At 41.5% G+C, this 15,500-nt stretch overlaps 1 protein-coding gene across 1 annotated transcript; it reads right to left on the reverse strand.

Moving 5' to 3' along the window:
- Positions 1–1,070: 1,070 nt before the first annotated feature.
- LOC150038696 (uncharacterized) lies at positions 1,071–1,766 on the reverse strand. Its single transcript, XM_090314171.1, has 2 exons — positions 1,566–1,766; positions 1,071–1,403 (listed from the first exon to the last, which is right to left on the reverse strand). The coding sequence occupies exons 1-2, from the start codon at positions 1,764–1,766 to the stop codon at positions 1,071–1,073; spliced, it is 534 nt and encodes a 177-aa protein (XP_090170297.1).
- Positions 1,767–15,500: the final 13,734 nt, after the last annotated feature.

A 15,500-nucleotide genomic window follows, 5' to 3' on the forward strand; every position in this document is an offset into this window, starting at 1 on the left:
GTGGAGAAGTACAATCAGTTTCAGTTATCCTATTCCTCTCAGTTAACTCAAACAAGTAAGGAGCAACGTCTAAAGGAGGCTAAGTTCGATCTGGAGAAGATACTGTACGATGAGAGTAATGCTTTTGCTAAACGAAAGGTGCTACTTGAACGTGACTCTTGGGCCTTACAAGAAAAAGAGACACTACTAGCCAGGTTGGAGGCCATCAGGGCCAAATGGGCCGAAATATCGCTACTGATTTCTGAGAGTGGAGGCCTTTTGACTCGGCATAAGCTTGAGGCCTCAGTGATGCGGGGGGCGATAAACAAGATCGAGACCGTCCAAATTCTTTCTGACAAGGATTTCAAAGCTTTGGATGTCCTACGCTATGTGTTGGAAGCCATGCAACATGAGCTGGGGAACTAACTAGGTACCTTGACTTGATGTTGCTCATCTTATTGGATTAGGCATACTCTTAGGCAAAGCTACTGGATTCGACTATTGTAGTGCTGAAATATCTTAAATGGAAGTTTTTTTTTGTCATTTTCTCAGTGATGTTCTCTAGTGCCTTGTAGCCTCTTTTGAATTTCTGCTTCTCTTATTTGTTTATTTATATATATATATATATATATATATATATATATACACACACACACACACACACACACATATATATATATATATATATATATTTTACTCATGTACATACACAAATATATATTTTTTCATCACATGACTGAACTTAAATTTCTTTAAGCTGCATACGTACCCTTTATAATGACAGGGATCAAGTCGTAACGTAGTTCGTACAAAGGTATTTTTTTTTATGCGTAAAACTTATTGAGAAACTTGCCGTTGATTTGGCCAATTCTTAGCCCATCCTGATCAACTATCTTGTACGCTTCGTTTGTGTAGACTTCTTTGACGACGTAGAGTCCATGCCATGTAGGTGTAAACTTATTCCCCGTATGTCTTGTCATGATAATTGGTCTCCTTACGGCGAGCACTAGATCACCTACTTGAAAGGACCGAGGCTTTACATGCTTATCGAAGGCCTTAGACGTTCGCGCCTGGTAACATTCCAGCGCCTGCTAAGCTTCTAATCGTTTTTCATCCAGTGCTTCCAACTCTTGGAGCCGCAGTTTGGTGTTGTCCTCTGTAGTCAGCCCTTCTTGCACTGCCATTCTTAGCGATGGAATTTCTCTTTCCAAAGGGAGGACAACTTCTACCCCGTAAACGAAAGAGTACGAGGTGACTCCTGTAGGGGTATGGTGAGTGGTGCGATAAGCCCACAATGTTTCACCGATCTTCTCCTGCCAATCTCTCTTCGACTTGGAAACAATTTTCTTCAGCAGGTTACACAATGTCTTGTTAAATGCCTCAACCAACCCATTTGCGGCGGCGTTATATATGGATGATTTGTACTACTTGAATTTGAATTTTTCACACAACCTATCCATCAAACTGTTGGAGAATTGTCTTCCGTTATCCGTCGTGATCCGATGGGGAATACTGTATCGATAAATGATATGAATGCGGATAAAATCCACCACGTTTTCTTTCTAAGCTTCCCTTAGCGTGATAACCTCAACCCATCTTGAGAAGTAGTCAGTGGCTGTGAGGATGTAGGAGTGCCCTGCTGTCGACTTAGGCGTTATAGGGCTGACCAGATCGAGCCTCCATGCTTCAAAAGGCCACGAGGCTATGATCGGATGTAGAGGCTCGGGCGGTTGATGAATGAAATTCACAAGATATTGGCAGGCTTCACATTTCTTTGCATAATCCATTGAGTCCTGGATCATTCTCGGCCAATAATAGCCCATTCTTTTCAGTTGGAATTATTGCTCTCGTCCCACTTGATGCGCGCCGCATACGCCTAAGTGTGTTTCCTCCAAAGCCTTCGCCGACTCTTCCTTACTGAGGCATCGAAGGAAAATTCCTTCAAGGGATCAATGGTATAGGACCCCTTTGTAGTAAATGAAATGCGCGGCTCTCCTGCGAACCTCGATTTTACAGCGGGAGTCATCCGGGAGCCTTCCATGCTCAAGGTAATCTATGATGGGTTGCCGTCAGTCTTCCTCGTCAGTTAGGTAGACTGATATTGTATTCGTTCCCCCATATGCAGTCCCAATCAGAGGTACAACGCATCTTCGCCAAAGCGATATATTAAGGGGCACATTATCCAGGTCCGTTAGAGCAGTGGCTAGGTTTACCAAGGCATTCTCTTTCTTGTTCTCCATCCTCGGGACATGTTCCAATACCACGCTTTCGAACTTCTCCATCAACTGGCGAGCGTAAGTGAAGTAGGATTTCAAGTCGTCATGCTTCACCTCGTACTGGCATAAAAGTTGATTGATTATCAAATTTGAGTCACCAAAGATTTCTATACAAGCTACTCCAATCTCTAAGGCCATTTGGAGGCCAATTATCAAAGCTTGGTATTCGGCGACGTTTGAACATGACTTGGCAAGTGCGAAGCTATAAGGCAGCATGTGCTTTTCTGGCGAAATGAGGACGATACCTGCCCTTGCACCACTTTTTCGTGCCGCACCGTCAAAGAACATGACCCACAGTCCTGAGGTCTCTGTGAAGAGAACTTCGTCATCGGGAAAATCTTCACTTAACTCTCAATCCGATGGAATCGGGTGATCTGTCAGGAAGTTGGCCAATGCCTACCCTTTAATTGCCCTTTGTGGTATGTAAACAATGTTGTACTGTTAAAGCATGATTGCCAATTTGGCTAAACGTCCAGAGATGATCGCCCTGGACAGGACGTACTTAATGGGGTCGGCTTTCGCAATTAAGTGGACTATGAAGGCCTGCATGTAGTGCCTCAACTTATCTAGGGGAATAATTGATCTCGGCTACATTCAGGGTTCTACTCAAGTAATAGAGAGCGCGTTCTTTTCCTTTTTCTCTTTCTTATGTCAATAGTGCCCCTATTGATCTCTCTTGCGTTGCAATGTATAGTATCAATGGTTTGCCCGCTACTGGGTCTCTTAAGACAGGAAGGCTAATCAGGTACCTCTTTATGTTATCGAAAGCATTCTGACAGGCCTCGTCCCATTCGAATTTCTTTTCTTTTCTTATCAGTCTTTGAAAGGGTTGACACCGCCCTGCCAGATTAGAAATAAACCTCCGGATGTAGGCCAAATGTCCCTGCAAACTTTTCAACTCATGTAGATTTCTTGGTCTTGGCATCTTCTGGATGGCATCAATCTTGGATTGGTCTATCTCTATCCCTCGATGTCTCATAACGAAGCCCAGCTTTCCTGAAGTTATGCCAAACGTGCATTTAAGGGGGTTCATCTTTAACTGGTACTTTCGCAAGCGATCGAACATGGTTCTTAGACCTTTCAAATGGTCTTGTCGTCGCTTGGTCTTGACCACAAGGTCATCCATATAACACTCCACATGATTGTGCAACATATCGTCAAACACCTTCTGCATGGCATGTTGATAAGTAGTGCTGGTGTTCTTCAGCCCGAAGAGCATTACCTTGTAACAATATATCCCTTTTGGGGTTCGAAATGTCGTCATTTCCTCATCTGTGAGGGCCATCCGTATCTGGTTATACCCAAAAGATCCGTCCATGACGGATAGGGCCTCATGTCCCGTTGTCGCATCGACCACGATCTCTGTGATGGGAAATGGAAAGTCGTCTTTAGGACAAGCGCTATTTAGGTCGCGAAAGTCTACACAAATGCGAAGCTGTCCATTCTTTTTTCTAATCAGGACAATGTTGGTTGTCCATGTTGGATATTTAACTTCACGAATAAACTCGGCCTCAACCTCAATCTGGGGGATAAGTTCTGGCCGAAAGCGTCGTTGAGCCTGCTTAACGGGTCGACACCCCTGTTTGATCGCAAGATGGTGGACTGCTACTTTTAGATCTAATCCCGACATCTCTTTGTATGACCAGGTGAAAACATCCCTGTATTTGATGAGTAAACTCATGTATTCGTCCTCTTCCTCTTCCGAGAGGGACGCACTGATGCAAGTCGAACGCGGCTCTTCTACGGTGCCCAGATTCACCTCTTTTAGCTCGTCCACCGTGGATTGACCACCATCCTCTAGACCGTACAGAGCGTCCTCCACTACTTCTTCGATCATACCTTCTTCGAATTCTTCGGTGACGGTGATGTGGTGGCACGAAGTTTCACCTTCCTCCTGCTCTAAATTTCCATTTTGAGGATTGGTAAAAACGACGTCGCACCTCTTTACTTTGAGCGTGCCCTCACTTGAGTTTAGAGTAACGAAGGTCTTTCTCTTCATGTGTGAGGGGATGGTACTACGGATTTCTCCATCACTTCTTGCCTCTTCTGATGGCTTCTGGTCTGATAACGCTTCAACGTTTTTAAGGTCGATTCGCCCCCAGATGGACGCTCGGGGTATCGGCCCCCTCTTTCTATATTTGTTTCGGGGGTGTCAGCGCAGGCTCTTCTCTTCCCCTTTGTCTTACTAGGGACACATTGGTCGAAGGGATCTTCAGCCCTCTCATGCTTCAAGCGATCAAAAAATGGGAGTGTGGGGTTTTCCTTCGCTCTCCTTTAGAACTGTGCCTAGTCTTTCGAAGGCTGATAGTCGCACCACCACCGGCGATTGACAGATGATTTCCTCATTTTCTTCATTTGGCAGAGTTAGCCTTCGAAAGATTGAGCATGGAGTATCGTTGGGAATAGTATGTGGGCTCCCCCTTTCTGCTTCTTTCATGCTTAATCTTTCGAAGACCAAGGCGCGTGCGACAGGTGGTCTAATACGGTCGAATGCTGAGGCTCTTTTATCTTTGCCCTTCTTTTCTCCTATATCATCAACTTCTTCTGTAGTGATATGATTGATGTCGGCCACTTTCCCCTTCGTCTGTCTGATTATGCGGACTAGCTCTAACGGCTCATATCCGAGACTCGCCCTTGACGTGGGTATAGCGTGTCCCTCTTGCAAAAGCTTCTTTTGGGTTGGTGAGAATCAGGGTTGCTCGTAAATCTTCAAATTTTTGAACTCAGTGTGAGTTGTGAAGTCGTAGCCTGCCTTCACCAACAACTTGTAAGCTTGGGATCGAATCCGTCTTCCGTTTGCCTCTCGGGCAGCTTTAACCCTGTTACTTCCGCCTTTGACTTGTGGACTTCTTGCTTCATTATTGGCGTGAGGGGTGTGATGAAACTCTCCTTTAGAATTTCTATGTCGCTGACCTGCAAACCTTTTGAGCATTTCGTAAAAGGTGACTCACCCTTTTTTCGTCTCGATAAAGGGACATAGCACAGAATCGGAGGTTTTGAGGCTTTCTCGCCCCTCACCACAGGTGTTTCTCCAACGTCGAGGGACATTCTATTCTCTTTTGGGCTGGAGGCTTGTACCTTGCTACCTACTTTTTTCTCTGTGTCTACTGGCGACTTCAACCGGGATCCACCCACTTTCTTTGTCAGCAAGTTCTCTGCCGGCATAGTCTCACCTGAATTCTTGCTCTTTAGGTAAAACTTTGCATTTTTGAAGTGAGACTCGGCTTCAGAAAACATATTAGAATCTGCTTCGACCTTCTTAATCCCGTCTTGGTAAAACTTGAAATACTGATGTCGTGTCGATGTAATCACACCATTCCCATGAATCCAAGGGCGTCCCAATAGCAGTTTGTAGGTGGCCTTTGAGTCTATCACATGAAACAGCGCTTCGGCCTTCAAATCGCCAATGAGGAGCTTCAAGCGTATCATGCCTATCGCCCTTTGACTGCCTTGATTGAAACCCTGAATTACTAATTTGCTATTTGATAACTCTTCCATGAGTATGCCCAACTATTTCATAGTGTCTTAGGCATTATATTGATGGTGGATCCGTTGTCGATGAGGATTCAACCCACTCTCTGTTCTCGGATGTATCCAGAGACGTACAAAGGCCTATTATGCAATTTGGATCCCAGTAGCAGATCTTCGTTTGAGAAGCCTATGGATGTGCAACACGAGGCATAAGCACGTGCTGCGGGGGTCGATGCACCAGAGGCGTTGGATTCTAATAGCGCTTCAATAAGGGTCGTCTTAGCTTCTCGCGGGAGTGAAAGCAGGTCGTCTATGTTGAATAGTGATGAACCCTTTGGTTCTCCTGTCGACTTTAATGGGCTGGGAATGGTATTTTCCTTCTCCATAATACTGACAGCATGACATGCGGCAACCTCTGGTATCTCCTTTGAACCCCAATTGTAGAAGTTCTTCAGGAGGAAATCTGCTAAGGTCATTTGTCATCTGGGAAGAGGAATATCCTCGTCTCTCATGTCGACAGCCTTGGACCTTTGAGCCTTTTTTCTACCCTTCCCTTTTTGTGCCTTGCTCCCTCCCTTGTAGCTCCTATAAGAACGTAGCTCTTTCTGGGTAAAGTTCAGTCCTTCCTTCTTACGACGCGCCACAAGGATCCAACCTCCGTTATCATCATCGTCAGTGCGCTCTCTTCCGTTTTAAGGATTTGTAGTTTGGACCTCCTGCAGAAACCATACTACCACAGGTTCGAAGGTCCCAAACTTGACCGAACTGTCCCTTTCTTCATAAAATATAATTGGTGGCGCCACGCTTGGAGTTACCGTTACCGCAACATGATTCGTTTGGACCACCTCATCTAGATCCAGCTCTATTTTCCTTTCATGGGCCAATTTGAGGATCAGTTCCTTCAGTACAAAACATTTTTCGACTGGGTGGCTAATGACCCTGTGATACTTGCAGCAATTGGGATCATCCACCTTGCCGGTCTGTTTCGGTCGGTTACATTCTGGTAGCTGGATAAGGTGGTTCTCTAGTAGTTGCTCAAGCATATCCGCCACGTCAGAGTTTAGGAATGGGTAAACTTTTTCTTGTCGTTTCTTTAGGGTTGGGCGACGTCTTTCACCATCTTCGTTTTTCTTTTCTATCTTCTTTTCTTTCCTTTTTGAGGAGAACTTTAATGGGGTTGTATTAAGGACCATTGATTCCTTTGTGGCGCCCTTCACAATTTTATCGGCGCCCTTCACCTCCATTTTTTCTTTCCTCGGTTCGTGGCTCAGAAAGTCCCTCGTTCCTCTGTTGACGATACTTAGCTCCATATCATGAGCGCGGGTCACCAATTTTTTAAAGGTACGGGGCTTGATCCCCTATAGGATATAGAAGAGTTCCCAATGCATACCCTACGTGCATATTTCTTTAGCAGATAATTCGGTGAGTCGATCTTTGTAATCCAGACTCAGAGCTCTCCATCGGTTGATATAGTCGACGACGGGCTCCCCTTTCCGTTGTTTGGCGTTCATCAGCTCCATCATGCTGACAGTGTGCTTGGTGTTGTAGAAGCGATTCATGAATTCTCTTTCAAGTTGGTCCCAGCTGTCAATCATCTCAGGCTCTAAGTCTGTGTACCAGTCAAAAGTGTTCCGTTTGAGGGTTCTGAAGAACTGTTTGACTAGTAGGTCTCCCCTTGTTCCCACATTTTCGCATGTTTCTACGAAGTGGGCGATGTGTTGCTTTGGGTTGCTCTTTCTGTCGAATTTTGGAACTTTCGGGGTTGATACCTGTAGGCATTCTTAGGTTTTCGATCCTCTGGGTGTATGGCTTGGAATACATGAAGGAAGTTTGAGCCGGTCCTCCATATTGAGCTCTTATGGAGGTCATGATCATGTCTTTCTGTTGATGGACCGACAGAGAGGCCATCGAGGCTGACTGTTGCAATTGGTTTTCTTGTAGCACGGTCTTCCCCTTATCAGTTGCTTTAACCATGGGTGCTTAGCTTGATTCAACAGCCTCTCGAGACTGCATTTGTTCTTTTGGGGCAGCGATCTCACGGTCTCGCTCCTCGACGGCTTTCATCAGAAAGTTAATATTTCTTTCCATTTCTGCCATGGCCACTTATGCCGTCACAACCGCCATCATGACAGAAATCACATCTGACGGTGAATCTCTTTTCAGCCTACTGGATGCAGAAGTAGAGTTGTCAAACAAGGGGTTTTCCTTGATGACAACCCCATTTTGTTGGGATTCCATCATTTGCTTCAAGATGTTGCGGGTGATGAGGGAGCTCTGCTCTTGCTCCTACATGACTTCTCTTGAGTGGCCGCGGGTGACAGGTTCTCTAAACGAGTAGTTTGTGGAGGAAGATTTGGAGTCCATCTTCTTAGGTTCTATTTGGCTTGTTTGGATGCTGAGAGAGAGATGGGAGGTAGAGAGGTCCCATTGGGCATGCCAATTTATTCGCACGAGGTTTTCGGAGTGTTTCGTGGAGTTGAACTTGAGTTGGTGTTGATGTTGAAGTTGATTTGATGCGATGTGGTCGATCTCTAATACTTGATCCTCTGATTATCTCTCAGTTGAGTGAATGTGCTTGACTTGAAGAAGAAAAGCGTCGAACGTTCTTTAAGAAAAAGTCTTGGAAGCTTGAAGTAGAAGTCTTGAAAGCTTGGAGTAGAAGTCTTGGAAGAGTCTTTGTGTCTTCAGGGGCCTTCCGTCTTATAGGAGTGCAGCTTCAGAAGTCTTGGGAGTCTTCTGCATGTTGATGAATTCTCTCTAGGCTCTCTGAATGTAGAAAATGTTGCCTCTACAAATGAAGAGAACTTCTTTATTTATAGAGTTATCAGGCGGGCTTTGTGGGCTTGGTTGGTCATCTGAAATTTGGATCCAATTCAACTTTTTTTTTTTTTTTTTTTTTTTTTTTTTTTTTGTAGTTTGGACTTTAAACCCAAATAATAATATCAAATGGGCCAATTTAATCTAATCTGATTCAACCGTGTAACGTCATCAAAACTTGTCTTCAACTCAATTCGGGACATGTGTCAAATTCTAATTGGACCCAAATTTTATGATTTAAAAATTCGTCATTAATTTAGCAATTGACGTGGTGACTTATGATTGGTCCAAAATTTTATCCTTCAATAGATATGATTTTCTAAGGTTTGGCCTTTAATTTCTCTTTGATTTCCCATTTAAATTTGTAATTGGCTCTTTCTTAATGAGCTTTAATGGCTTCCCAAGTGTCTGTAATTTATTTGGAGTCATTAGAGTTGAAATTAAGCTGTAATTCGAAGAAACAAGCGAAGGGGTCGAGTTGCAGATTCCAGACGATTAGCCTCTGTTCATATCATCGTTGAGCTTCAGTAGCTAAACGATCGTTTAACTTCATGCGTTAGACGATATGAAGAAAAATCTAAACGATCGTGTAACTTCGGGCGTTAATCGTTTAGGTGTTGCACGCTAGACGATCATCTACCTCAGTAGCTAAGCGATGCGTTGTTTTGCTTTGTAATGGCACTACACAATCATGTAGCTTTGGGTGGGAGCTAGTGATGTGGCGAAGAGCTATGCGATGGCGCTGAGCGATTTCTTACACGATCGTTTACCTTTGATCGGGAGCTAAACGATACGACGAAGAGCTATGCGATGGCGCTAAGCGATCACTTACACGATCGTTTACTTATGAGTGGTAGCTGAGTGATGCGTTGAGAGCTATGCGATAGCACTAAGCGATCGCTTACCTCGAGCACGTGCTAAACGATCAAGACGCGGCGCTATACGATGGGATTTAAACGATCGTCTAGTAAATTGTTCGTGCTAAACGATGAAACTATGCGATAGTGTTTGACACTAAGCGGTCGTGTAGCATCCTCCGGCGATAGACGATGACACTATACGATAGAAGACGAACACTATACGATCATATAGCTTTGTTAAATGATAGGCGTTGGTTGCTAAACGATCAAGCCAAACACATGACGTGTTTGGATTAATGTCCTAAGTCTCCCGGAGTCTCGTTGTTTTGTAAAGATACACGTTGTTCAATGAATAAAATAAGCGTTATTTAATTCTGGCATTTACTCATATCCAATAAACAAAGCTCCTTGGTTATCTCATGTGAACTTAAGCATGTATATGTGATATACAATTGGATCATGCCTTAAGTAATAACCTAAATCGATCTGTAGTATAAGGATTAAGGTGGAATACCTAATCCTGGTGACACTACGGATACGACCCACTTTGTAGAGGTTTGTAAGTGTTGTATATTGGGTTTTATGTCCTAAAAACTCGCAGTTTGTAAAATGATTAACATTTTCTATTATCAATATACTTGTTATCGATCTTATAAATTGTATGAAAGTCTAAATCCAATAAACTAAGACCCATGACTATTGTATGAGTACTTGAACTTTATATGGAGACAAAAGAGTGGATCGGGTTCGAGTAAATAGTCAAAATGATCTATGGTACATGAATGAGGTTGAGTACCTTATTCTGGTAACACCATTGGATGCAACCTACTCTGTAGTTATTACAAATAGTTGTAAAGTGCTACATACGATGTGATCCTAATTCGTACATGTTATGACATGAGGAGTGGGGGCGTCCTATGCAATGAGTTTACATAAGATCCAGACCAAGAAATAAGTCACTCTTACTTTATAATGCTGTCTACTGCTTAAGACTGACTATTTCACCTAGATGACTTAAGTAACTCGATCTTAATCCTGAGCTAACTATGAACTCCTATTTATTCGGGATTGCCCTTAGATTTTCATAGTTGAGGGTTGGCTCAATAGCACCGGCTCAATAAGACTCCCATTTCAGGGGTAAGACCAGATGGATAGCTGGGGACATAGGGTCCAAGACGGAGTTCACACCTACCTGATTTAAGGATAGGAGAAAGGTTATTATCTCTGAATCCAGGTCTTGAACAAGGGGCCCCACCCTCTCACTGGGCTGAGAGAGTTTGGTTTGTTGATTGGATCACAAACCAATTGTTCATTAGAGGATCAGTAGGTACTTGAGGAATAAGACGTAATCTCGGGGGTAAAACATATATTTGACCCAGCTATTATTACGAACAACCTATGAAGGGTCGACTTACTGATTATGGTTAAATCATGTAGGCATAATATATCTACAGTGAGGGGAGTGCAACTATGGGCTTTAGTGGAATGACCCATTAGTTAACGAATGGAGATTAATTTGGTCTAATTAGTTTAGCCAATTAATCTCGGATCGTTAGAGTCCATGATCTGTAGGTTCACGAGATTCGCCTACTAGCTCGTAACGGACTAGCTCTAGAATAGCGTGATAAGTTAATTTGAAACGTTCAAATTAGAATTAAGGGAATAAGTAATTATATGAGATATAATTATGTTCAATTTTAGAATTAAACGGTATAGAAGAATTTATATATTTAAATATGATTTAAATATATAAATATGAATATGTGTTAAAATTAGTTTAATATTTGATATTAAATTAATTAAGTTTTATTTATTAATTAATTTATGAAATTAATTAATTTTTCATTTTTAAAATCAAGTGGATTTATTAAATCAAATTTTGATTTTTAGATAAAATTGAAAAAGAAAACAAAAAACACATTTAAATGGAAAAATGGATTTTTCCATTATCCATCACTTAACTAGCTCACTCATGAAGCAATCATTTGGCCTTGTCTTCTCCAAGTATAAGTTGTAACACATGCAGCTCTTCTCTTTGCATATTGATCTGCAATATAATGAGAAGATTGGAGTGAAAAACGGGCATGCAATCAAAAGGTTTTTTAGAGAAAAACTGGTTTGAAGAAAGGTTCTTCAACCTTGTTGCAGCAGTGAGCTTTTCTCCTTCATCCCTTGATTGAAGCTTGTTTTGAGACCCATAACTCAATATAGAGCACCAAGAGAATAGTAAGGAAGATCTTGAGGTGGTCTACAATAAGATATGGAGAAGATTGCAGCTGGAGATGGAGTTTTAAAGAAGTTCTTCAAAAGGTATGACTTGAAACCCATTTTTCTACGGAAGCATGCTTTATATTATGCAAAAATTAGTGAATTTGAATGCTTATATGATCCTTATTCTTTCGCTGCATTTGATACAATCTTATATTGTAAACTACTACAGATGGTAGATCCAGACCATTTATGTAGAGTCGTGGAGTGGGTGTGTCCTATACAAAGAGTTTGTATAAGACCTGGACCACGAGTTGACTATACTCTGTATATAACGCCGTTGATACTAAAGACTTGCATCTCACTTTAATGACCATAGGTGACACGACCTTAATCCTGAGTGTTTTGGAAACTCCTGCCTTTGAGGGCGGTCCTTTGATTAGTATGTATGAGAGTGGCCAGATTGCTAACTCAACATGCCTACCTTTTTAGGGACTTGTCTGATCTGGGAGCTGGGAACTCAATCCACAATATGGAATTCACTTCTTTCCCGAAGCAGGGATAAGTAGAGAGATTGCTCCCTTAAGAGCTGATTTTGGGGCTTGAACATAGTGGTCACAGCTTCTCTTTGGAAGAGAAGACTCAGTCATAGTAGGACTATGACTTATGTTCATTAGAGGGATCAATGGTACTTAAGGAGACAGATGTATCTACAGAGGCATAACAGTTATTGGCCCAGCTGTACTTACAAGCGATGTGTAAATGGTTGTCACACTGCTGATTGGTTAAGATGGACACATAATATATATGTAGTAAGAAGAGTTCAGCTGTCGGTTTTTAGTGGAGTGCCTGACAGTTAATGAATGGTGGATCCTGTGACTAAAGAGTTTTGTCAGTTATTCACGTACCGTTAGAGCTTCGGAGCTACAGGTCCATGAGGTCCCTTTGGTAGCTTGGATTCAGTTGAGGATCAGTTCTTGATGTTGATTTGAAATGTTCAAATTGATAAAAGGTATTTTTGATTATATATGATATAATCGGTTTGATGTGTGAGATAAATCTAGTGGAGGATTGATGTAAATAAGATTTACATTAAGTACCATGGAATAGAAAAAGAAATATGGTTTATATGTTTCATGAGATGAAATATTAAAACTACAGGTTATAAATATAGTATGATAAGTTGGTTATCATTTATATTTATAATAATATTAATTATTGGATAATTAATTCTTTTTCTTTTAAATAACCGAAGTAGTGGGTGGTTATTGGATCATGGTAACCATGAGGTTAAAAGGAAATTGGTTTTCCTATTTGAAAAATAATTTTTTACAAAAGATTGAAAAGGATTTTGAGTTTTCTCTCGCGCAAAAGAAACTCATGAAGTCGTCAAGTAAATTCGGATTTACTAAACGATAGTTGGGCGAGCTAAACGATCGTGTAGTATTTACTAAACGATCGCATAGTTTTGCTAGATGATCACTGACCCAAGGTAAACGATCATGTAGAGTCTGTAGGCAATAGACCGAGCTAGACGATGAGCTAAACGATCGCATAACTTTATCTAAACGATTGGGCATCGACCTATACGATAGGTCTCCGCCATCTCCCACTTGCCCAGTTGTGTACGCGATCTTTGTTTCCTCCGTTCGTCTACCTCATATCAAGTTCGAACAGAGCCCACCCCCTGGATTCTCACACCGAGAATACCAAGGTCGCCTTGTTGGTGGTGTCAAACTTAACTCGACACCGTCGAGGTTTTCTGGAGGCCGTTCGTGGTGCTGTGGAGGCCATTCGCTGTTGCGGAGGAGTTCGTGACCGAGGAGATCGTTGAGGACGTGTGCGAAGTGTTCGTGCTATGTTTGTTGCGGTGTTGCGATCGTGTAGATGGGGCGTTCGAGGTTGCTGTTGTTCGAGCAGTTGCACATCGGAGTGTGGAGACACTGCTGCATTTGTTCGTATAGTTTTTCCCTCTGTACTTTTGAGATTCTCATGCTATAATTTCTGTATGATTTGCATAACTGTTTATGTTTAAAGTCGATTGTAAATGTTATGTTAATTCATGATTGTAATTTGGAATAGTCTTGTTTCGCTGCTCATGGAAATTCCAAATCTGATTTCCTTCATGACGATGGTCGTTGATGCTAAACGATCTGACTTAGCGAGATTTTAGGCGAGAGCAAAATCAGTCGGTTCGATCATTTCTCTTGAGGTTTGATCCAGTTCAGCTTCAAATGGTTTGTGGTTTGTCCGGTTCAGACGGTTCGAGTCCGGTTCAAGCGGTGTTGAAACTGTTTTTGTAATAGTTAGGCTTTTATTTGCTTGTTTTTGCCAAAACTAAAATCATATCATTATGTGTTTAATTATTTATGCATTGGATGTATGTTATAATTAAATAAATCTTGTATGTGCATATAGTATGCCATTTAGATTTAAAATCTCACCATAGAAAGCATGCAATATGCATTGAAAGTATGTTATAATTTGTTATAATATATAGCATGTATGTTAGGGTTTCTTGTATTTAATATAAGTGTTATATTAGATATTGAATGCCTGTATGTTGTGGATGTTTAGCATGTCTAAAGTTTTATAAGCTGTTATTAAATTTGGTTAGACATTTAAAATCCATAACAAAGAATAGTTGCATGCTCACGTAGGTTAACCACTTGTTTTAATTAGTTAAAAATAGGTTGTTAAACTTGTAAAACTAGGGTTACAAACTCAACCGGTATATAATCCTGTCGAAGGTTGGGGGTATTTTAGTTGACGATCTACGGAACACCTCCTACCAGGGGATTATGGCAGAATAATTGAGCATTGGTAACCAATTTTATGAGTATTCGTGAGTGATGTGAGGTAATAAAAGTGTTTATCACCTAGACATCGTAGGTTTAAGTCCATTTATAAGAGTTATACATGGATAAACCACATAGAATTAGGGTTATTTTTATTTAGCCGGAAAAGAACCTAAGTATGTAGTTACCCAAACATTAGAACACTTCAGTGGTAGTGAATAACTTCTATATGATAGAGTTATTAGAAAACTTCAGCGGGAGATTAATAACATACGCGGTATGTTATTCTTAGCTCTCGCGTCCCTAAGAGTTCACAGTCTGGATTTAAGTGGTACTTCGTGTCACCCTGGAAGTGACCTCCCTTCAGAAAGTATTTTTTAGCTTAAATTTAGATTCGAGTGAATAAGGGAAAGTTGTTCGATCAAAGATCAAGGTTATGATTTCAACTGCCACGCCTCCATATAGTTCACACCGTGAGATTCATATGACGCTTCGTGTCACCCTGGATGTGACCTCCCTTCAGAAAGCGGATGTATGCATCAATACCAAGCTGAACGGAGGAAGTAGTTCATAGTAAGTGGGTGAAGAAAATATGTCAACATATCCTGCGGTCTCCTCCATTAATCTGAATTGTGAGATTCCTATGTTGCGCCTGTTGCTTAACTTTAAGCAGCCCTTTGCTAGTCGTTTAACGACAGCTATCTCTACGGAGGGTTGTAACATAGGATTTGAAACAACTCAAGCTTCAGTAAAATGAATAGGATTTTATAGTTTCTTCTTGGTATTGTTTCCCATTTCGGAGCGATACTCATACCGTTCTATAAGATCCGAAAATAGCGGGTCTACACTTACAGAATTATTAAGTGTTAATAATGTCTGACCAAAAGGGGTACCTAAATGACGATCGGAATATGAGTTATTCTGGAGGTAGTATTTAGTCAAGAATATCTTGATGTAGTATCGTTGCAAAAGAATAATCTTGGGTAAATTATTAAAATTGCTAAAACTTGATTGGATATTAAATTTCAGAATGACAAGTTCAATAATACAAGTGTTGGCGTCAGATAAATTTATTAAGGATAATTATGTGA

This window comes from Benincasa hispida, chromosome 1 (assembly GCF_027475165.1).
Source record: "Benincasa hispida cultivar pf3 chromosome 1, pf3_genome.v1.1, whole genome shotgun sequence".
Classification (NCBI taxonomy): domain Eukaryota; kingdom Viridiplantae; phylum Streptophyta; class Magnoliopsida; order Cucurbitales; family Cucurbitaceae; genus Benincasa; species Benincasa hispida.